The sequence below is a fragment of the Sesamum indicum genome, linkage group LG6 (genome assembly GCF_026168435.1).
Source record: "Sesamum indicum cultivar Baizhima isolate 11 linkage group LG6, ASM2616843v1, whole genome shotgun sequence".
In the NCBI taxonomy this organism is placed as follows: domain Eukaryota; kingdom Viridiplantae; phylum Streptophyta; class Magnoliopsida; order Lamiales; family Pedaliaceae; genus Sesamum; species Sesamum indicum.
In genome coordinates this window covers 23,668,284-23,691,724 of record NC_142662.1, presented here as the reverse complement: position 1 = coordinate 23,691,724, position 23,441 = coordinate 23,668,284, and the positions used below count along the sequence as shown (strand labels likewise).

The 23,441-nt window shown below is 34.5% G+C and overlaps 2 protein-coding genes and 1 long non-coding RNA gene across 3 annotated transcripts; 1 reads left to right on the top strand and 2 right to left on the bottom strand.

The window, feature by feature from the left end:
* Positions 1-2,018: 2,018 nt before the first annotated feature.
* Positions 2,019-3,526, bottom strand: LOC105163697 (transcription factor BC1). The gene is made up of 6 exons (XM_011082139.3): positions 3,146-3,526; positions 2,950-3,069; positions 2,798-2,863; positions 2,630-2,698; positions 2,460-2,537; positions 2,019-2,325 (listed from the first exon to the last, which is right to left on the bottom strand). Exons 1-6 carry the CDS (start codon positions 3,524-3,526, stop codon positions 2,203-2,205), a joined length of 837 nt encoding a protein of 278 aa, XP_011080441.2. The 3' UTR covers positions 2,019-2,202.
* LOC110012125 (uncharacterized) lies at positions 2,207-3,681 on the top strand. The gene is made up of 3 exons (XR_016065781.1): positions 2,207-2,347; positions 2,452-2,571; positions 3,069-3,681. It is a non-coding gene; the product is annotated as an uncharacterized LOC110012125 (long non-coding RNA).
* A 1,526-nt stretch (positions 3,682-5,207) lies between these two features.
* On the bottom strand, positions 5,208-19,218 carry ALB1 (ALBINA 1). Its single transcript, XM_011082077.3, has 15 exons — positions 18,844-19,218; positions 17,796-17,974; positions 17,148-17,232; positions 16,756-17,072; positions 15,049-15,172; positions 14,145-14,237; positions 10,757-10,852; positions 9,902-10,036; positions 9,552-9,752; positions 9,180-9,335; positions 7,513-7,620; positions 6,654-6,788; positions 6,163-6,318; positions 5,655-5,775; positions 5,208-5,585 (listed from the first exon to the last, which is right to left on the bottom strand). Exons 1-15 carry the CDS (start codon positions 19,123-19,125, stop codon positions 5,500-5,502), a joined length of 2,274 nt encoding a protein of 757 aa, XP_011080379.2. The 5' UTR covers positions 19,126-19,218; the 3' UTR covers positions 5,208-5,499.
* Between the last annotated feature and the right edge of the window lie 4,223 nt (positions 19,219-23,441).

Sequence of the window (23,441 nt, the reverse complement as noted above, 5' to 3'; positions counted from 1 at the left end):
AAATTATCACATATTGTTCCTTGCACTCGACCTAGTTAATTTGAGGTTTGAAAAAATTATATTTTTGGTCCCGCACGATAGGGTGTGTTTCATTTTGAGTCCCACAATTTACGTGCTAAGCACATTTAGTCCCATAAAATAAATATTGTAGCATTTTTTTGTCCCATAAACTAAAATTGTAGCACATTTGATCCAATAGTGTATAAAATTGTGGTTCATTTAGTCCGATAGAATATAAATTTATTTATATCTTAAGGGATCAAATGTGTCATAATTTTTATCTTATGGGACCAACTATGCCAAATTTTTATCCCGTGGGATCAAAAATAGTATAACATTTATCATATGAAATTAAATGTGCTAAGCTTGTAAGCTATGGGACCAAAACTACTATACACTTATCGTGTGTGATTAAAAGTGCAATTCCCCATAAAGATTTGTTAAGTTTTTCAGCCACCTTTGTTGACGTGGCATAAGGAAAAAACGCAATTGTGGTTCTATAACTATAAAGAACGATATATTTAGTCCAAATGCCACCAGGGTAAATATCCCACATCAGCAAACCTGGTTGAAAAACTAAAAATCACAAATTATATAGGTCACGTGCCAACAATGCTAACTTCCAAGGATTAAGCATTTTCCAGTAATATCTGGATAAATGTGCGAATTTTTTTTATTTTTTATTTTTTATTTTTTTAAAAAATTGAGGAGCAAAATACTATTTTTTTTTCAGCAAAAAGACGAGTTTGCTTTTAAAAATATCACGTGCAGATCATATGACATATTTCCAGTATATTTTTTACAAAAATTAGCCGACGGGGTAATTAACGTGCAATAATTATTAATAGATTTTGGGGAGTAATGTACTACTTTATCATTTTTACGGGGTTATTATGGAAATATAAATTATTGGGGGTTGATGTGCTGAATATTTTTAAAAATAAGTACAGTATTATAAAACTTGAATCTTGGATTTATACTTGTTAACTTAGTTTGTAGTTAAAAAATACCTTTAAATGTTTAAGATATATTTTTTATTTTATTAGAACAAACATTAGATCATTTTGAGGTCTAACAGTGAATTTTAGAAAAACTCAAGGAGCACAATTGTAATTAATTCACAAAGCATTACCACTATTTAACATTAACACATAACCAAAAATAGTGTCAAACTAATTCAACCACCATTGCGTGTTATCATAAAGGGAAAAATGCAATTTTAGGCCGATAATTTTATAGCTGTGTTATTTTACGTCCTGTATGAATTTATTTTGTAACTTTATATTTTAGAATTTTCATCCTTTTTTGGTCAATTTAGTCGTATTTGACTCAATCAAATTGCAATTTTAGTAGTACAACTTAAGAGGCGTTAGTATTTCTTGTTTTGCATGAATTGATTTAACCAAAATTACAATTTAATTGAAACTTTTTCGGGCCAACTAAAATTGACAAAATTATAAAGTAATAGAACTAATTTCGAAAACCAATTTGTATGCAACCCAAAATACCACTTTTTAAGTTACAGTACTAAAATTGTAATTTCTACCGTCACAAAAAAGCATGTGAAGACGAAGACGAAGACGAATTTTGTCTATATATAGATTGAATTGTCTTTCAATAATTGACTGCTGTTCATGAACAGATAATTTGTGAGGGGGTGAGGACAAACAAGTGAACACAACCACTTGGGAGAAACAAAAAGACAAGTTCCTCAAATAACAACAACAAAGAAAGGATTAGAATTGATAAAACATGCTGTAAGATCACAAGACATGAGTCTATTCATATCCTTGGGACTAAACCAACCTGTTGACATCATTAAGATGTCTGGAAGTGAAGTACATAGTTAGCCAGCTGCTGTCTCATACTATCAACAGGTGTATGAACCACATCGACTCATGCCTAAAAATCCAATCCAATAACGCGTTGAGCCGTACATCTGGTACTCAAACTCAAACTGACGTTGATAACTATCGACATTTATGGAATCTTGAAAATCGTTTCTTGGACGTCACGCGGAACTGAAATAGATTATACACTTCACTATTATTGGTATTTGGTCAATTGAATTCCAACATATGATAGAGTTGATACAAGTTGAGTATAATCTTTTAACTTCTGCCTTTTTGCCCAATATGGGACCTTTCTTTTTTCTTGTATACAAATTTAACTGAGAAAAAACACTGAAAATTTGTGAAGTTTTCATTTGCTGTGTGGGAGTTGAGGAAAATAGCCAAAATTCAGGCCTAATGCGGCAGATTGAGCAGAAGGGATGCCCTGGCTAGCTGCATTTTGAACCTCCAAGGCTTCGGACGCCTTTGCTCTCTGCAAAGGCAAAAACTTTCTCGTTAGTTAACCATCATGTACAACGCTCGTGCATTTGTAACGTGGTATATATATGACGCAAAACACTAATATTTGTTCGATTGATGTGCTCATTTGAGGTTGTAGGAGCACACCTGCAGTGTGTCGATGCCATCTGCATCGGTGTTGAAGTCGTAAAACGTGCTTGCTGCCGTAAGCTTCATAGAGAGAAACTGAATTTGCGGAAGAGAGAAGAAATTATATCAGGTTTTGATCTGAATCATTGTATTTTTATTTTCTGTTGTGGTAAGTGTTGATCACTGACCTCTACTTGATTCTGCAAGGACTGGACATAATTGATGATCTGATCCAACATTACTGCCATTCCCATGGACTGTTCGTTTTCGGTAGGAATGTTAGAATGATTACATCAAGAATCAGAACAATACTTTGGAAAAAACTATATAGTTGGAGTAGAATATTAATTAATCACCTTGTAGCATCCTGGAACGATGTCTTGCAAACATCGTAATCGCTCGTTGATTTTTCCTCTTCTGACCTGATTCAGGTAAGAAAGCAGATCATTGTAATTTTCTGTTTTAGGAGAGTAGCCTCAGCTGAAAACAGTAGTAAATTTGAACTTACTCTCTCTGCTAAACTATGACTATCAGTGGCCTGGCCTCTTTTGGCCCTGACATGAATCACTTCTCTTGGCATATCATCTTTCTCTTCATTGGATTTCACTTTCTTTCCTCTTCCTGCAGCCTACGAACAGAAGAATTGTCTGAAAAATCCGAGGTAAAGAATCCGACTAAAAAGAACTCAAGAATCGAAAGCTTACATTAGTCTTTCTAATCCCTTTATCAGAGGAGAAACTGTTTGCAGAACTGCTTTCAGGCGTGCTGATATCGGTTGATTTCCTTTTCCTGTCTTGATGATTGTTGTCATTGGAGATGGTGGGCGCAGGGACATGAGGAATTACAGTGTTGTCATCAAGGAAGAATAATCCAGGGAAATTTTCCAGGTTTCCAGGGAATTCTGGCAACTGATGGAAATTAATGCTGTCATGGGGAAATCCCATTAAGCTGTGGAAGTTCAGGTCTGAGGTGTCTTGATGACCTGGATTTAGACCTGGAAAATGGTTCATGAATTCAATGTTTGGATCAATGTCTGCTAAAGAGAAAGACTGTTTAATGTTTTGCAAGAAATACTGATCAGCCATAGCGACAAAAACACTTGCTTTTAAGGTTCTATATCGGCTTCTTGGTTTTGAAGCAAAATGCTGTTTTTTTATTACACTATAATAATAAGTTGTGAGTTGTGATTGTATGTATGTATATATATGTTCATATAAGCAAGATTATTTTTTTTTTTTTTTTTGACTTTTATTCAATAATGAAAAAGTGTGCATTTAGAGGGTGCCACGTGGCAATCTGGGCTTCTATGGTTGCGTTTGTTTGGTGGACCCTTGTTCAGGAGATATATCCTAAACATGGGGTCCATCAATATGCAATCTCAAGTGGAGAGTTATGGGGAAAAGATCAAAGCGTAGCTGGAAACTATTTGACCCTCTATTTTAATTGCAAAAGAAGTTAGGAGTTGACAAGACACTTCTTCTATACAATGCATCTTCCTCTTATTCCCCAAACCCCCTTCCCCCCCCCCCCCCCCCACCCCACCACCTCACCTCACCCCACCCCAACCCAACTACTTTCAGACTGTATTGCAATCTTGACAATCATTTTCATCAGTGTATCCGTCTCTTGAAATATAGCATTCTGCTGTTGTCTGAATTCAGCAAAGTGGCAGTTCTGTCAGAGTAGGGCAGTTTATGGAATTTCAGAGTTATGCTACAGCTTACATAAGACAAATGAATTTCTTGTATCATAGACCAGTCACGTGATAAGGTTTACGGGTTACATGGCTGCTTATTCTATGTAAAAAAAGAGAGGTTACAAACCCTTCAAGTATCTTGTCAAAATTAAGGGATAATTAAGTCTACACCCCATAATTTACAATTTATTTATATAAATGATCTTTATTTTTTAAAGAATTACACATACATTCACTACAAACATCAATATTATTTACACAAATCGTTCATAAGTTTTAAAAAACTACACACCAAAATATCGACAACGTCATACAAACTACCCCTACTTTTTGGTTGTCGGGAGTGACTTTTGTAATTACGCAAAGACTGAGTAATTTATATAAATAAATCATAAATTAAGAAGTGTATATGTAATTATCTCTAAAATTAATGATGTAACAGAAGACATAGGTTGAAATGCCAATATCCGAGGCTTATGTTGAAGGAAGAGAAGAGGAGATTGAGTTTGGAATCAATACTTAGGCTAATCTTGTAACTAGTTATTGAGTTGATTTGCAAGAACAAGATTATATGTCCAGTCTGATCTTCTTGTTTGAGAGGTTGATGATGCTACACAATGCATGTTCCCATCCCATATTGACGGCAACAAAGGGTTTGCATGACAGAGAAGCGTCGAGCCCCTCAGTTGATAAAGCAGACAATTCCGCACAACGGCGTGCAGTTATGATAGAACAGTGAAGTGGCACATCAGTACACAAACTTATTGCAACTTCTTAATTACTTAAGAAAAATGAAGTCCAAAGTCTTAGGATATTAATAATATGCTCTTACAAGGGACTGCAATTATTTAATAATTTACACAAACATACGCTTTTTGTTTGAATCGCATATCATGAAATATACTACAAAAGTTTCAGTTTGGATGTGAAACTCGCCAGAACATGCCTGTATGCAGTATGCACAGTTCAAATAAAAGTTAAGAAACAACAAGCCAAGATAAGATGGTATTAAGCCAATGAAGCAGAAAGCGAAATATTTGATGAATTTGACTGCTTCACTTTCAAGAAACTGAAAAAACTTCTATGTTCTTGCACTATTTATTTCACTAATACAAAGTAACTAGCGACGTATAGCGTCAAATAAAAGCAAAAAGAGCTATTTCTATTTATGCGACATCACCGGCTTGCTCATCAGTTCATAACAACCACATGTATTGAATGGCTTTGAACACATGCTTAATTGCATGAGGAAAACAAAATATATATAATATCTCAACTGGAGACAATATCAATATAGGCAAAAATTTTCAAACTACCCACCATGTTTAATTTACATCTTCTGCATTAGCAAAACTAAGATGGTTATGAGTTCTTCAAAGCTGACAATGCATCCTTCGTTGTTGCTGAGATAACAGCATCTGAGGCATTTGGCAGGTAGTAGTATTTTCCTGGAAATAGAATCACAAATGTGTCATTGAAAGCTTCGTTTCCAAAAGTTTGAATGTGAAATAGGTTACCTTGAGCAACACGGGCAATCTCTTTGGCGAAACCAGTTGAAACAAACTTATTCTCCGTATCAATAACAAGAACCGACATCCCTGCTTTGTATATTTTTCCAGCAACTTCAAGAATCTCATCCTGAAAGAAAAATTAAGTCATCAGTTCTTCATATTGATAGTTTTAATTTCTGGGGTTAATTAAAGGACCTGTGCAACTGAATCGCTTTCGTCCAGTTTTGATAAACTTCTATTTCACTTCATAATATATGCTCCATATTTAAAGAGCGTTCTTTTAGGATATAGGTCAAACAAACTTTATAAACTTGGCACAATATGTGGAGTGGGGCATAAAATGGAACAATTTTGAAATATAGGATCTTGACTGATGGTTTCACCATCAAGGCCACAACCATTTACGGAAGCCCAATACTTCACTTTTGGGAATATTTTCGGGTACTTATGGAGAGAAAGAAGCCTCCATGGATGTTAATTCTGGGATACTCGGAAAATGTCTTAGCTGTTTTACCTTCAACTCTTGAGCAGAGGGTCGAGGCATATCAGCAGTAGCTTCAAGATCAGTAGATCTTTTAAGTGATATGTTTGCTCTGCCATCAGTTAAGACGACAATCATTATGCGCCCAACGTCACCACTCTTCTCTGCGTTCATTCCAACTCTAACAGCCTGTAGAAAAGGTTTAAACAGGGAGTGAAAAGGCAATAGATATGCAGAAGAGAGATCATTTAGCAATTGGTCATGAATAGGGATGCCAATGCTAGCAGTTCTTTTTTACATGATAAATCAGTAGTACAAGAAGAGTGATGTCTTCTAGAAGAAACACAGATCTTTATTTTGAAGTAGAGAAAAAATAGAAGCTCGGTCACATGCAGATGAAAGAAACATCTGTTCATGTGGTCCTGGATTGATTAAAAGTTGCACTGCAGTCCATTATAGTGGCAGCACTTAAGAGCATAACATTGCAGTAGAATGTCAGTAAATCAAATTCATCAGACTTTTACCGTGGTAAGACCGTGAGCAAGAGGAGAACCCCCACCACAAGGAAGTCTCTCTAGACGTTTCCTTGCCATGGAAATTGATCTGGAAGGAGGAAGCAGAACTTCTGCAGCGTCTCCACGGAACGGAATGATACAAACCTATTCAGACCTCAAATCAGAATGGAAGTAGTTATTTCATGTTGTCCGCAATATAACTTGAACAACTCTAGTGAACAATGAAACGGAAGAATTCAGAATTTATCTTTCCAATACTGGTAAACAGCAGAAACCCTATCTTAAGGAAGTGAAACAAACAGTAAGCAAATAAATCAGTGCCATCCTCCTACTAAATTGGATCATGCATGCAACATAAAGAAACTGTTTTCTCATCTATGCAACTAGTAATGGACTCAGATCTCTTATCAAGCCCCATGAAGTTCTAGATCCAGTCATCGGCCACATAGTAATAGATGGGAATCATAATGGCTTGAACCGGTTGGTAGTATCCTATTCCACCAGATGACGGGACATGTTCACTTAAACCCGTTAATACGTAATCACAAAGAAATTCAAAAAATAAATCATAACTGCTATCGCATCGGGGAATTAAGTCATTATGACCACCATGACAATCAATATGGATGCCCCTAATTGCTAAAATAAACAAAGTACAAGGCCATAGCTCCTTGCATCAAGTTCTACTTCAGAACATAAACATGACGTTTAGCATAGTCCTTAAAGAGTTGATCAACATAGGATCCCTGTTATTTTATCCTTAATCAATTTTCGCATCCTGGTCAATATCGTTTAAGGAATTGGAGAGACAACTGAGTGGACAGGATCTAGTGTCAACAAATCTGGAATGAACATCATTTAAATGCACCTGATCTCTGCTCGTATAACTCTCTGCAAGCAGCTTAAGTGCTGCGCCCTTGGCATTTTGCATTCTGTTTAGTGCCATGCTTCCACTTGCATCAACAACAAATATAACCTGTCATATTAACATATCGTCAACTGATAAATTTCATATAATCCTCCATCCATAACAATGCGATCAGCCCTTTGTAAGTAACAAAGTAAAAGCTTATAAGATTACCATTCATGTATATGTACAACACTTCACCATTCAAAATATTTAAATTAAAATAAAAAGTGCATCACCCTCTAAAAAAGTAAGCGGTAGTCAACAATACATGTATCAGCATTTATGATATCATGTTATACTTCATATGGGTTAATCTCAACAATATAATTCAGTTTTCCTTTTTTTCTTGTGGGTTCCAGAAGCTATAAGAAAGTCTTTCACGTCAAACTTTAAAGGGATGAATATCTTGTTTATAAAATTGGGGTGGCCATTTGGGTTAGAACCCATGGGTCCAACCAACCCAAGTGGTTTTGTGTTGGTTGGGTTTAAAATGGTTTATAATGGGTTTAAGTGGGTCGAACTTAATTAAATTTTATCAAATCATGGGCCTTACATGGATTTGTGATGAGTTTTATGTGGATTAATGATAGGCCTAAAATGGGTCCAACAATAGTTTAATTGTTTTGAACTCATTGTCAAACTAATATCTCAAACTATTTTCATATTTTCTAACTTTTCTTCACATTTTTTATAAGAAACATATTTAGTATGATCTAGTTGAACTTAATTAAATTTTATTGCACCATGGGCCTTATTGGGTTGGTCGGTGATGGGTCTTAAATAGGTCCAACCCATGGTTTAATTGTTTAAATTCATTGTTGATTAGTTGTATTATAATTCACTAATTACTTTTACATTTCTAACTTTTCACATTTTTTATGAGAAACAAATTTTCCAAAACAAATTAACATTTTTCAAATTAACGAAGAACAAAAGGAGAGCTAAGATTTTATAACATAGCCAAAACTTGCAACTTCTATGTGATCATGTAGAATTCCTTCTTTTTTTTAATTTAATAAATCGACAATGTACCACTATAGTATGAATTCCAAACAACATATCAAATACCAACAATAAATATATCAAATATCAAGCTAATAATAATTCATAATGAACTAATATTTCCAATTAATATAGACAAATAGCTATTATTATTATGATTGAAAATCTAAAATTCAATTCTACAAGCAGATTTGGAGAAACTGATTACACATCTATTGATTCCATGATCTGTTTTGAAAAATGTGGTATTTTGTATATGTTACGAGTTTTCAATTTTATTATTTAACAAATGAATCTTTAACGCACATGTTACTTTCAAAAAACAATGAATAACACAAGTTTAGTCGTATTATATTACAAATAATAGTAAAGATATTGCCATCTTTTTATTATGTGAAATTTTGAATGTTTTAGAGATTAAATATAAGAAAACAGTTACCACCGACCTAACCCGACCAGTTTGCAACCCAGCTCATTTTGAACCCATTAATTTAGACCCATTTTGAACCCAACTCATGTGGCCCCACCCCAACCCAACCCAACCAACCCGCCCATTTACCACCCCTAGTTACTATAAAGACATTAAGCACAGAAAAATGGTGTAAATTTAACTAGAACTCTACCAGGGCTCCTGCTTTCCGAGCCATTCTTTTAGCCCGCATGTCTGTTTTTTCTACAAAAACTTTTCGGCTCTTCTGGATATCCTTCTCTCTCCGCAACTTCTGATAAGGTGCAGCTGCTCTAAGAGTTGCATCCACAGCCAACCTCTTTACAGGACCCTGCTTTGATCGAGAACTTTGTAAGAGAAGTTGCTACATTAAAAGAATAAAAAATAAAATCAAATAGAACTTATCTTAATATAGGAAACTGACTCGTTTAAGAAACTTAAGAAGATGCTTCTACACAGGCAACTAATAATTATAGTATCTCCACCATTTGAGGGTCCCAAAACAACAAACACCTTTAAAGAGAAACGGAAAGAAAAAGGATCTGACCTTAGGAAGCATTGGCTTAATATATCGGCCTCTGTCCTCAGAAAAGATAACATTCTTTGCTCTCCCAGCTTTCCCTCGTTTTCTCTGTGCCTGCTGCGCAAAGAAGAGAAGTTTTTCGTCCACTAAACCTCCTTCAGCATCAAAGATGAACTCTTCAGGAATTTGGTCTTGTTGCTGTTCATTCTCTTCATCATTCTCATCCTGTCATGAAAATGAACATTTTGGCTAATAAGAAAGCAAACAATCTTTTGTATCTTTCTTAATAGGTGTCATTTCTTCCTTCAATAAGTCTCAAATTCTGCATTGGAGAAGGCAAGTGGCAGATTAAAATTAGTGAGTTGTAAGCAAACCTCTTGATCTTCCTCCTCATTCTGCTCCTCTCCAGAATCCTGGTTCTGTGGAGGAGGAGGTGGAGGAGGTTGCTGGTTTTGCTGTTCTGGTGGGCTCTCAACAATGATGGAACGTGGAAGGATCACTAATTCTACCTGCATTAATAGTGAACTGTCACAATCCTCTCCAAGAATATTTGATAAGGGAGCAGTTAACAGGTTGACTGATGTTATTTTCCTCAGTCAGTTGCTTGATATGGGTGTAAAACCACATCCAGAAAATAAAGGTATCCAGTTTATTATATCTTTTGTGTACGTAGTATGTGTTCTTTCCTACTCATTGAAGGTTTAAACTCACTAAGCAACCAAAACCTTCATGCAATCAGTTGAATAAACTCAAATATCTGTTTAAGAAGAAACATCAGTTGTAACATTTAACAATCTCTTAAATGATTCTTGCATCACCTTTAAGGCTCTTCAGATGAATGAAGAATCCATAGGCCATAATGTCTGATAATAGCTAGATCTTTTTCCAAAGCCACATGCAGTAGAATGTTTAACTTAGTTGCCTTAAGGCTGGATTTTGTCTCCTGTAATGTAGCTTTGAGCCAATAGGCCCACTATCTTACCACCCAAGCATATCTAATCTTTTCTAGAACCATCGCTAATATAAAGTTCTTTCATATTTTTCTCAAACAAAACTAATACCACCTTGGTAAAATATGGCAAAGTGTCATAAAGTAGTTATGCCATTGTAAGTTATGTAACAGTAATGGGTATCTTCAAATCATCAAACGTCTTATTCTGCCTCTTAGACGTTAGTATTGCTACTAAAATGTAAAGCAACGATTAGTAAGGCAAGAATATTGGACTAACTGCTTTCTTCAGGTCATCCACATTGACTTTTTCACGTCCCTCTAGAGCAGCTAAACATCTTGCGACTCGTGCCGCATATAGCTCAGCCCTGTGCCCCTGCAATTTCAGTGTGGACAATCAAAAAATGCCAGAATGAGCTCATTGATACATAGCTTAGGTATTATATATTCATTAGGAAACCCACAATGGTTCTTCATATTCTCCACTGTATTTATCTCCCCTCCCAACCAACACGCATCAAGGTGTTTCGATTTGTTGCTCAGCATGGCTGGCTAAGCAACATGCACAGGACTTAAAAGTCATCATGCCAATATTTTCACACGAAAAAATTACAACTGAGACAGTGGTCAATGAATTTTCACATTCATTTAAGGGTAAATTACATTCACACCCCCCGAGGTTTGTTATATTTATAATTCCCTGTTATTAGAATGACAATTCCAACTACCCCACCTAAGGTCTAAAAACCTTACGCTACTTGTTGCAAAAGTGCAAAAGCACAATAATACCCTCATGTGTTTCTGGCAAAAAAGAAAGAGAAAAGTATAATTAACAAAAACAAAAAATGCAAGGGCATATGTACACAAATTATCAAGGGTAAGTTACATTCTCACACCCCTACTAGATTAAAAATTACTATTAGCATAACTGAGATATACCCTGTCTCACATAGGGTTCTCATGAATTTACCATTCCCTACTAGATTAAAAATTATTATTAGCGCCGTAACTGAAATATACCCTGTCTCACATAGAGTTCTCATGAATTTTACATATGATATTTCAATATTACCTCTCATAAAAATTTAACTATTTTTTCTGACCAAAATGCCCTTCGGACCAGATTGCAGTGTTTGGATTTTTTATTTTTTCATTTTTTTGGTTGGGAGGTTTCGAAGGTCATGATTTAAATGTGGTTAAATTTTATATTTTAATTTTTTTTATAAACTAGATCATTATGACCATTTATAGTCAAAGGAATGCCCCTATGCATACATATTTGGCTAAATTACACTTTGCACCCTTGAAATATTTTAAGTATGCACTTTTCACTCCAAGAAAATATTGCAAATTGCACTCTACAAATTAATTTATGTTGGCATATTGAATTGTTGGCACTTTTCAGCAAAACCAACTACCGGAAGGAGGGCAAAACCATCAACAAAATGAAGTTCCCACCAATTTTCACCTGACCATTTTATTTTGGTTGCACAAAACAAAACATAGCAAACGCAAATTAGAAACTTCTACAACATAAAAAATGGAAGCTTCTTGTTCAAATGGTGGAAATAGTTATTGGCACTTTGGAGATAGGATTGACAAGTCATATGTTATGATTGTGGTGATAAAATGCCAATGGTCACTAATTGAAATAAAAAAAATCTTGGATAAGATTTCACAAATGTCCAAATGCATTAAAATATTTTTATTTATTATTTTCTCTAAATGTCCTACCTCTCATACATCAAAAAGGTAAAAAAAATTCCGTGTGAAAGATCAAGAAAAAATTATATTGGATTGCTACGAAAAGTAGATGTTGTGAAGAATAATACGAAAAAACATTTCAAAAAATATTGACGAAAAAGAAACAATAAAGATAAATGCTATAAATTGTAGATTGGAATGAGAGACTTTAAAATAGAAATTGACAAAATCACGTTCAAGGGAGGACATCCTTTTCATTTTAGCAATGACGGCATGGTTGATAATAGCATTAAAAGTGCTTTGGGATATCTAAAGTAGTGCAATTTTTGGGAATGTATTGCAACTTATGTGAAGTTAAATTAAGCTGCTTGATGGTACGTTTATTACATAAGATTTTGTTGGCAATCTAATGCTTATTTGTTCCCATGTTTATTATGTTGCATGTCACATATCAATACCAAATAGCAATGAACAAAAAAACAAACAACCATAACTTGCCAATTTTCACACCATTTTGAAGTTTTAGCTCTTGTCCTCTGACAACTTTCAAAAGAAAAACTCTGGGAAGAGCAGATTTTAGTGATGAAAGGGATAGAAGGTAAATTCTTTGAAGGCTGAAATTTTTACCATGTGAACTAGATATTTTCTTTTGAACTATGCATCCAGCATTTACCATTACTTGCGGGTGCAATATACAATCCTGTTCCTTAAAATCATGTGCAAGCCACATGTGCAAATAGTGCAAGTGTAAATTAGTGGAAATTTCATTATAAATTTTTTTTTTTTTTTTGACAATTTTGCTCTCCCTCCTGCCACCGGTTTTGGCTAAAAAGTGTCAAGAATTTAATGTGCCAACATAAATAGATTTTCAGAGTGGAATCTGCAATTTTTTTTCTTTTTATGGTGTAAAATGCATATTTGAATTTTTCAAGGGTGCAAAGTGTAATTTATCCTACATATTTTGGTCTAAATTCTTTGTTTATAATTTTTACATGGCTTCTCAATGTACTTCATATTCTAGTGAAAACAGGTTAGGATATCAAAAAAAGAGATAAGCATCATACATATTTAAAGAAAACCGTTTCTGATATACTGCATAAACATCCAATATCTACGATACTTGATTACTGCATTCCACCGCCATTATACATATTGAATGTTTATGTAATCGTATACTGACAACGATTTCGATCATTCAAGTGCTTAATATCTCTTTTTATATTTCAATCTATTTTCACTAGAATATGAAGTGATCCATCAAGAGGCCATAAAAAAATTGCAAAAAATTGGCTTACATTGCATATGTATATATGGATGCATTCTCAAACACCCATGTTTCTTACATCTTTTTGATATCTCAATCTTTTTTCAGTAGAACATGAGGGCTCAACTGAGAAACCATATAAAAATTGCATGAGAACGCCTTTAGGCCAAAATATGCATATATATATATAGATGCATTTTCAAAGGTAAAAAAATGGCTATTTAGCAAAAAAAAAAAATTTGAAATATAACCTTTAAACATTATGTATAATAAATTATAAAGTATAACTCCCTCAGTTTTGTAAAACATTAGAATTTAGTCCAAAGGGTATTTTGGTCCAAGAAATTGGTCAAATTATAGTCAAAATCTTACAAAGGGTATTTTGGAATATCACATGTTAAAATCGCTGGAACCTGATCAGTGATTGGTGGGCTCATATGTAAGACAAAACAAACCTCATGAGGGTAATAGTAATTTTTAATCTGAAAGGATATTTATAGTTATGTCAACCCTCAAAGAGTGTGGATATAAATAAATTATCATGGATTCTAAATCAAGAAGATGAATGCATCTTATTCGATATTTTCTAATATGAGGGCGGAAATACTATGTCCTATCAGCGACTATGACAAGCATATGAACCTTAATCATGGTAAGAGAAAGCAGCTTAGAACATCAAGAAGTTTTTTAAACCACGAACCTGACAACCGCCCCTGAGGGCTTCCATGACAAGGTACTTTAGCTGCTCTCTGCTGATGCTCACGTCCTTCAAGTACTCCCTCGCCAAAATTATCTGCATAGATAAACCACAAGATCATTACAATCTACGAGTCATAACTATACATAAACCTATGTGCATATTTTAGTATCAATGTTATAACTATAGTATTCACTGAAATCAAGTACAATTGAAAAAAAAAAAAATTGCCACAAGGATGTTAAGGTTGTAAATTCTTTTATTCATTTCTAGCAAAGATATGATCAGTAGAAACATGCAAATCTAAGAACATGTCATGAAACCAGCAGAAGTACTTTTTTGGGTGGGAGAAAGCTAGGGGTTTAACAGAGGCGGAGAGAGAGAAAGAGATGCGCGGGGGCCTTGATGAGTGAAGTTCCCAATTCCATTGCATCCACAAGACCTTACAAGAGATATATTGTTTTATGGCACACACTTTCAAGAAAAAAACTCCAAACAGCAGGGAAAGTAACACCTTTTGGAAAGGTGTGTTAAACTACAAAGAGTCATGTGGCAACATGATGGATAATCCTAATAATATATGAATAACCTCCACAACCTGCATGATTGTGCAACGCTATAGCACTTGTTCATCTATGATCTTCGAGATTCACCAAAATTATTTATTCTTAGGTAGTCCTATAACAAATGTGAAACACAGCATAACAAGCACACAGTGGATGTCTGGGTGTATCAAGGTAGTTCAAATCCACCAATATCAAGATTCATATGACAGGATAGCATGTGCTTTTACAATGAAATCTTTGTCTCATAACATATTCATCTTGGAATCTAAAAGTTCCAATTCATTACAAGTGATATCCTCCACGATAATTGGCATTTATCATATCTATAAAACCAGCATTACCTGTGTCTTTGCATAGTCCATTTCTTCCTCAACCATTTTGAGAACTTCATTACTTCGTTCTTGAAACTGTGTCGCTATTTCAACAGCTGCAACACGATCTTCAAAACTCATTGGAAGATCTGCACTGCAGAAGGATGGTGTCATTTACAGTAATACAATATTTAAACGCAGAAACAATAAATGATAACATTAGCGGATGAGAAACTTCAAATGTTAAGTATTCAAAAGCAAGGAAACAAACAGCTAACCAACAAGAATGTCCCAGAGGCATCACATCATAGTTCTACAAGTACAAATTGAGAGATGGTTATTTCTCTTAAATTTGAGGGCTTAATGCAATTTAACACTTGCAAAAGTCTACATATTCAAAAAAAAAAAATGTAAAAGAAATTACCAAACAAACCAATTTGTGAAAAGAAAAAACAAATGAGAAAAAGACCCCCAATGTTGGCAGTGTATAACATGCATTTCTTATGCGAATTTCTTTTTGCCCCCTTTAAAAAATGACATATGTACCCTTATTCTTAAACTGTTGGATATTATTTGATATATATCAACATGTCTATATCTTAAGTGATATAAATCAACAAACAAAATTTAAATTAAATCAACAATCCAGATTTAAGTACGTAATTGTTATACATTAATAAATCTATATAATAGAAAATTATATTACTAATTACATATGATGTATATATTATTTTATATTCTATATCTATATAAGTATAGATATGTATATATACACAATGTGGAAGGGGATGAGAGGATGGCGGCGTGAAGGGCGGGACTGCAGCACCATTTATCGGCAAAGAGGGGCAAGGTTTAGGGCCAATGCTGGTGTGGGCAGAAGCGGGGGTGAGGACTGTGGAGGTGAGAGGGGCCAGTGGAAGATGATAGAGGCAGGGATACGGGAAAGAGGGGGGTATGGTGTGGGGAGGGGAAACATAGGTTTGTCGCCGGCAGAGATGGGGAAGAAGATCAAGTAAAAAAGTATATATGTTTTATTAAAGTTATCTATAAGTAGATATATATTTTAATTATACAAATTTGATTTTTTTTTCTTATATTACTGTTACATATTTATTTCTGTTCTATTTTTTTCTGATATATATACACAGTATAGGTTATTCATTTATATAAAAATATTTTTTGTTCTTTGTTTTTACTTTTTAGTTATTTTCCTGAAGTATTTATTAATACATATTGGATTCAGACCGTTACTTTAAATTAAATAGAGTATAGACCACGAGACCTAAAATACTTATTAATTTGTTGAATTTTTTAATGAAAGCAAAGATAATTAAGGTTAAAAAAAAAGGCACTTGCAATATGGGCAATGCACATAGATTTTAGTAGTTTAAATAAACATAAATAGATTCTTTAAAAAGGAAAAATAAGTATGTAAATACATCAATAAAATGTACTTAGAAAGCTAATTATAGGAATTTAGAAAGTTAGAAATGAATCTAATCCATTCAATGAAATCTTATCAGAAGACTATCAACATTCAATTTAATTAAGATATTTTATTAATTTAAGATCTAACCAAATTAAGCTTTAAATAATCACAATATTCATAAACATAAATACCACTAAAAAAACTACTAATTATAAGGACATTATAGTCCAATCAAAAAAAGAAAGAAACCTTTTAATGCTATCCATACTTTTAAGACACTGTACATAGAAAACGACCATCAGTCTTACCTCAAATTTATGGCTATGCGGTCCAGTAGATGTTCCCGGACAGCACCCTCTTCAGGATTATAAGTAGCAATCAGAAGTGGTTTGCATGGATGACGAAAGCTGATCCCTTCCCTCTCTACAATATTGACTCCCTCCGTCAAAACATTAAGCAGCAAATTACTGATACCTTCATCCAACAGATTTATCTCGTCTACGTATAAAACTCCTCTATGAGCCTCTGCAAGTAACCCCGGCTGGAAAACTGTTGTTCCAGATTTTACAGACTCCTCAACATCAACAGACCCCACTAGTCTATCCTCCGTAACACCAAGAGGAATCTGCAGAACAAATATAATTAAGAGAATACCAAATAGATCTTTTTATTTACAAATACTCTCTTATTCATAAACTACCTGAACAAAAGGTGACCTGACTATTTGGGTCTTTATATTACCAGCAGAGTCATACTCTACCTTGTTGGAAAGCCCATCTTCCCACCTTCAAAAATTATAAGAATTTACTAATTTAAAGGTAATGAAGAACAATATAACTCAAAGCATGACAGTGACCGTTGAAAAGGCTGAAACCTAAAGTGCATAATTTCTTCACATACAACTATAAAACAATATAGTGGAACAACAGAGGTAAGGTTAGCCGCTGAACTAGAAAAGGTCTGAGTCAAAATCATTTGGTTCTAGATCCAATATCAAAGTATTGTTAGCCGAGCAATCATCTTTATGCAAATGTCCCACTGATATAGTGATATAGTCCCTGAACCTAATGTTCCCCAATCTCATCTAACTGCAACAAATAAGAAATTATTCTCAAAATTATTACTCATTTTTCAACAAATCAATCCTCGAGAGTTTAATATGCAAGATAACAATTCAGCAATATTCATGAGCCAAGTGAACCACAAGAACTTCCCAGGTCGCATAGCATGCATAAATAAGGAAAGAGGAAACAACTATATCCTTTGCATTACAATTTATCATGCCAAGTTATGTTGAAACTTGAAATCCGTAGCATCTAATTGAGCTGCCAGATCTAGTGAACCTTACTCTTCAGGGCATGCTGGATCAGCATTTGCAACTGATCCGTCAACTACTTCAATAGGTGGAAGAATTGCATGCAAACCACGGGCCATTACTGTTTTGGCTGTTCCTCGCTTTCCGGAGATTGCTATTCCTCCAATCTCACGGTCTACAGCCCCAAGTAAAAGAGCGGTCTTGATAGCATCCTGTATAAGAAGTCAATATACACACTTCATAAAGAACTTCTGATATTACATACTAATTATATAAATGACTAGTAGTGTGAATATAAACATGTCTTTACCCAAGTACGACTATGAAATCCAGCACACCGCAATATTTATGCGTTTTCACATAAATGTCCTTTTTCAGAAAAATTGAACTTTTACAGCACAACATGGCACAGAAAAATGCTTTCCCACTGATTTTACTACACTAGACAGTAATACCATAATATACATTAAATATTATCTCAACCAAATAAGCCACCTATCTTCTATAATGGATTAAGTTATACGTGGATATTACCTCAAGAAAGGAAGATTACTCTGCCTCCTTTCATTTAAACCAACAAGAGAAGGGAAGATATTCAACGAGCCAGAGTCATCTTTAAAGACACACTATAAGTTCCCCATAGGAACAGCATAAAAAAACCAAATCAAAGTAACAATAAATAAACACAGAGTACGGAGAAAAGGAAAGAGACAGAAAGGTTGAAGCGATCTTAAGCAGACTAAGGACCATAGAGGAGGATACATGCAGTTCGATGCGGACGGGATACAATTACTCTCACTCATCACATTATGCAGCATATGCAAATCATTAAAGCACAGAGTTACATCTTAGTCTATTACAAAGATTTTTTAACCTGGGAATCAAATACTGAGAAGAATTGCAAGTCATTTACAAATATCTCAGGTTTCATCTGACCTTTAGCATCATAATTACAAAGTTATCCCCAAATCACAAGTATTATAAACAAACCCATCAAGAGGAATCAGTTCAATAACCAATTAATCAAGATCACATTTAACTATGCAAACACACACGCACACACAGAGAGAGGGGGTGGAACCTGGCCGACAACAGCAGCCAAAGGAAAAAACTGCCTGCCATATGGACTAGCAGGAGCACTTTCATCCTCCTTCTCTGGTGCCACGCCAACAGACCCATTGCCGGAATCAAGAATGGCAGTAGCTTCAACTCTCAGCCTCCTACTTTTTGTGTGTGAAAAATGTGTTCTTGGCCTCGAAGAATGGGAATAAACAAGAAGCGGATTCAATGGCTTCAAAGATTTCAAACTCAGGAGGGATTTTGAAGGCGAACATAAAGGAGGAATTGGAGTAGACAGCGCCATTGCGCAGTAATCATCAAAACAGTGAGAAAGCACTGCACCTCCTTCATGCTTTCTGTTATCCCATCTTATCTTTCTGGTTTAGAACGGACGTCGTGTTTCCAAACAGCGGTATATGCTGAAGACTCGCTTTTGAGGTAACTCTCCTACGCGATTTTAGCTCCAAGCTGATACGGGGTATGGAGATCTCATCATGCAATTTAGACCGCGCATGTGCCCACGTCACTTCCTATCTACTCGCGCTTCTCTTCTCCTCTCTCTTAATTCAATTATTAAATTATTTGAAATTTTAACTCTTTTAAATAATTACATCAAAATTATTGGAAATAACACTTTGTTCTTAATTAATATTTTCTAGTACAATCTAATGCTTCATTCGAATGGATAAGTTTAGATTTACATTAGGAATTTGAAGAAAAAATTTCAAATGAGTTCATACTAAAAGAGTTCAAAATACGATGCACAATGTTTGCTACAAATATCTCAAAATAAGTATCCAAGGATTACAAATTATTTGGAACACAAATTTATCCAAACAAATGTAGTACAATTTTTTTAGTATATTTTGATTTTCAACAAATGCATATGTATAAGTAAGATTAATAATAAATTGTATCAATTCAATCAATACATCAATATTACTAAAAACAATAATAAATTAAAATAACTCAAGCGCTCAATTTTATCAATACATAAATATGACCAAAAACAATAACAAATTAAAATAACTCAAACACTCATGTAAAGTAAGATATGATCGATGAAACTCGAAGCCATGAAAAAGAACTTGTTCACAACACCTCCACATTAGTTTCAGCCACTAGACTAAGACATCATTGGTAGGTGTAGTGAATTTAATAACTCCAAATACTGAAATTTGGGGACAAAATCTGAAGAATTTTCGGACAAAATGCGTTTTGAGTTTTGGCTACGAATCCTGTTGCTAATTTCAATACGCTATACAGAGCCTTCAAAGAGTAAACTCCCCCAATGAATGCAAATTTTATCCTTCACCAGTTTTTGCCATCGCCGGAGCTCTCAGGCCCGCAACAGAATCTGCATCTCATTTTCAATTTTGAGATGATCTAAGCATCACTGCATCCAAATGCAAATTAAAATACATAGTATTCACGACCATGGATCAAAAACAGCTTCAAAATAGAAGGATGCTTGGGGATTCTGATGCGGCTTTCCAGTAGAGCAGTCCACATGGGACTCGCATCAGTTCATGCCTCTATGCTGCACTGAATTTCACCATATCTGTGTCGATCTTACTGGCATTCTGTTGCAAATAATTGCCATAGAATCACATGCAGAAGATATCCTGTAGTACAGTCAATTTAGTGGAGGAAAGTCGATTGTTGCTTCAGTGAATTGACTTGAATACCAATATTCAAGCAAGCATGCGAATCTCAAAAAACAATTTAGTGTGGGAAAGGTCACTTATATTATAATGTATAACGGGGAGGATGTGGTTCCAAAAGAACATGGAATGAGCATAGAACTGCAAATCAACCTAATTCATATGCATAATTTATAGCTCAAGAGAGCTTTTTAATCTCAAAAGTCACTAATTCTTTCATGTCTACTGATCGACCACACTTTCGCTGATAGAAGCTATAAACCAAAATGAAAGCTTCATAGCATACCTGCAGAACTTCTTGGACGCATTTGTGAATGAGCAGGTCCAGCACTCAAAAGATACGACCAACACTAGCCAAACCCATTGAACAGATAGCACCAATATCACCTTCCGTAGTACAATGAGTTGATCATGCAAATCCCATAATAGAACTGCAGGAAAACATTGAACATGGATCTTTGTAAAAGCACACTCATTAATGCTACACAAGACTACAATAAGGTGCTAGACCAAGACGACCTTCTACATGATTAATCTATAAACCTAATGAATAAAGATTGAAAATAAAGATATGCCAACCTTGAGCAAATCTAGTTCATGCAAACCCATCAACATTGTCTAGTATTTCATCGGAGTAGCTTGACTTGCTTATATACATGCAATCAATTTTGGAGACTACAGAAGATAGAAAAATCTGGAAATTCTATGAGAACACCTGATGATGAAAAACTTGATCACACATGCTTCTGCTTGTTCCCAACACCACAAGAAAAAACCCCTCTCCAAAAACAAAATAAATAAATAAAAATCCACCATAGAAAGATGCATCAGTAAAATCTAAGTTGTCATGATAGCTTTGTAGTATAAGATTGGAAAACATTAAACCCAATGTAAGAATAAACTTACTGCTATTACCCATGATGTTAGTTGGATGCCCTTGTACACATAACAATCTGCCTGATAAACAGCACAAGGACATCGATGAAGAAAAGAACTGCGTACAAACAATTTTTTCAGTTATAGACAGTACCGGACGTAAATTATGCACAAGGACACGCAATTATATTCCAGCCACATGTGATCTTTGTGATACTTTTATAATTTAATCTTTTCTACATCTGGTTTGCAGTAAGTACATCATTTACATGGATGCATACACACACAGACACTATTCAAATGTGTCTTAGTGTTTGCATAACTAATTTTACCAAAAGAGTATGCTTCAAATTTACAAGTCAAAAGAAATATGCCCATCCCTCACTTCACTGCAACTAATCATCCTCCAAATGGAGAAAAAGTAGTGAAAGAGTTCTGATGTTCTAGATGTATCAAACATCAACTAAAACTTCCCACTTCCAAATTTACATTGTAATTACCAAGAATAGCCAAACCCACTGTCAAATAAAACTGTTACACGCTAGAGGCAAAACATTGTTCCTACAATCACTTGCTCAAACTCCTTGAATAGTTATATAATCAGCTGGGAAGATGGTCAACCAATTACCAACTCATACCAAAGCTGCAATATTGCCAGACGGAATAGTTGAATATGACTAATATACATTTTTATGCAGAATCTCAGACATATATTATAAAATGGATAAAACTGGATAGAATCATAGTGCTCCTTATGATTTATGTCATCTTCAAAAGTTACCTTGTTGGTTGTTTTATGGGGACAAAGCAACAGCAGTGCAATCCTGTGGTTACACTTCAAGATAAGCTCCAAGAATATTTTACTTATAGTTTGAATGTTACCTCAATTTTCAATTTCATTTTGTAAAGATTCTATTAACCAAACATAAATGTTAAACAAGATATAATTTCTTCTAATATTTTCTTTAACATAATATTTCTAGGAACAAGGAAAAGCCTACTGAGGGCATGGAATATCTTTAAGTTTGTTCGAATATCATCACTCCAAACAGGTATTCCAATCATATGAAGTGCTCGTGCAATTCAGCTTCAGCATTAAGAATATTATCCTTCTTTTCCTTTATGCATTTCCACCATACATTTTCATAATCTTATATCCCAAAAAGCACAATGTACATTAAACTTACTTCCCTTGTATGAATCCTATTCGAAAAGCCAAATCCATGATCATTGACAAAATGTCGAGTTCATTCTAACAAACAAGTATCAGAAATTCAGGTTAACAAGAGCACATTAATAACTAAAAAAACTCTTTGTGACCACCCTTTTAACACTGAGCTTACTAGTTATCTTTAGAACCACATTTTTTCCTCACCTTTGAGACATGCTCAGAATCTGTATTTATTTTAGGGATAATTACATTTACAACCCTTGACCTATGGTCTATTTACACAAGCCACCCATGTCTTTTGCATAATTACAAAAACTACCCCTGACAATCAAAGAATAGGGGTAGTTTATGTAATGATACTAACATTTTTAGGGTGTGTGTGTAATATTTCAAAAAGTAAGGGGTGGTTTGTGTAAATGATAATGATATTTTGGTGGGTGTATGTGTAATTATCTAAAAGATAGGGGTGATTTGCGTAAACAGACCATAGATCAAGGGGTGTAAATGTAATTATCCTATTTTTTTATTTTGTCCAAAAAACTGAAAACTTTTACTAAATTTGGTAAGGGTTCTCCAAAAGCTCCTTTGACAATCTTATGGAGTCAAATTCAGCTATGAACATTGTCGTCTATATTAGAATATGCAAGCAATCAACTTAAATAGGGAAGAAAACAAACCTCTATACAACAAAAGCTGGGACCAGATAATGGTTTAGCATTAACCAAATTGCTGATGTCACTGGCCTTGTGTCTTCAAATTTCCTGCAACATCTTGAATCTTGACCAATTACATGCCAGGTGTGTGTTGTAATGTGCTTGCTCGAGATATCATCAGAACAAACACCAGTTAACAAGAAAACATGATTCAAGGTCAAATTCGAAGCTGACATAGTCAAATAGCAATTTGACT

Bases quoted from the DNA above. Each gene is read 5' to 3' on its own strand.
- LOC105163697 (XM_011082139.3), bottom strand. From the start codon at position 3,526: ATGGCTGATCAGTATTTCTTGCAAAACATTAAACAGTCTTTCTCTTTA. The intron at 2,864-2,949 runs GTAAGTTCAAAT...TACCTGAATCAG, and splicing joins GTCATAGTTTAGCAGAGAGA to GTCAGAAGAGGAAAAATCAA. The intron at 2,326-2,459 runs GTGTGCTCCTAC...TTGCCTTTGCAG, and splicing joins ATGGCATCGACACACTGCAG to AGAGCAAAGGCGTCCGAAGC.
- ALB1 (XM_011082077.3), bottom strand. From the start codon at position 19,125: ATGGCGCTGTCTACTCCAATTCCTCCTTTATGTTCGCCTTCAAAATCC. The intron at 10,037-10,756 runs GTTAGTCCAATA...CTATTAATGCAG, and splicing joins TGGATGACCTGAAGAAAGCA to GTAGAATTAGTGATCCTTCC. The intron at 5,586-5,654 runs GTAACCTATTTC...TTCTATTTCCAG, and splicing joins GATTGCCCGTGTTGCTCAAG to GAAAATACTACTACCTGCCA.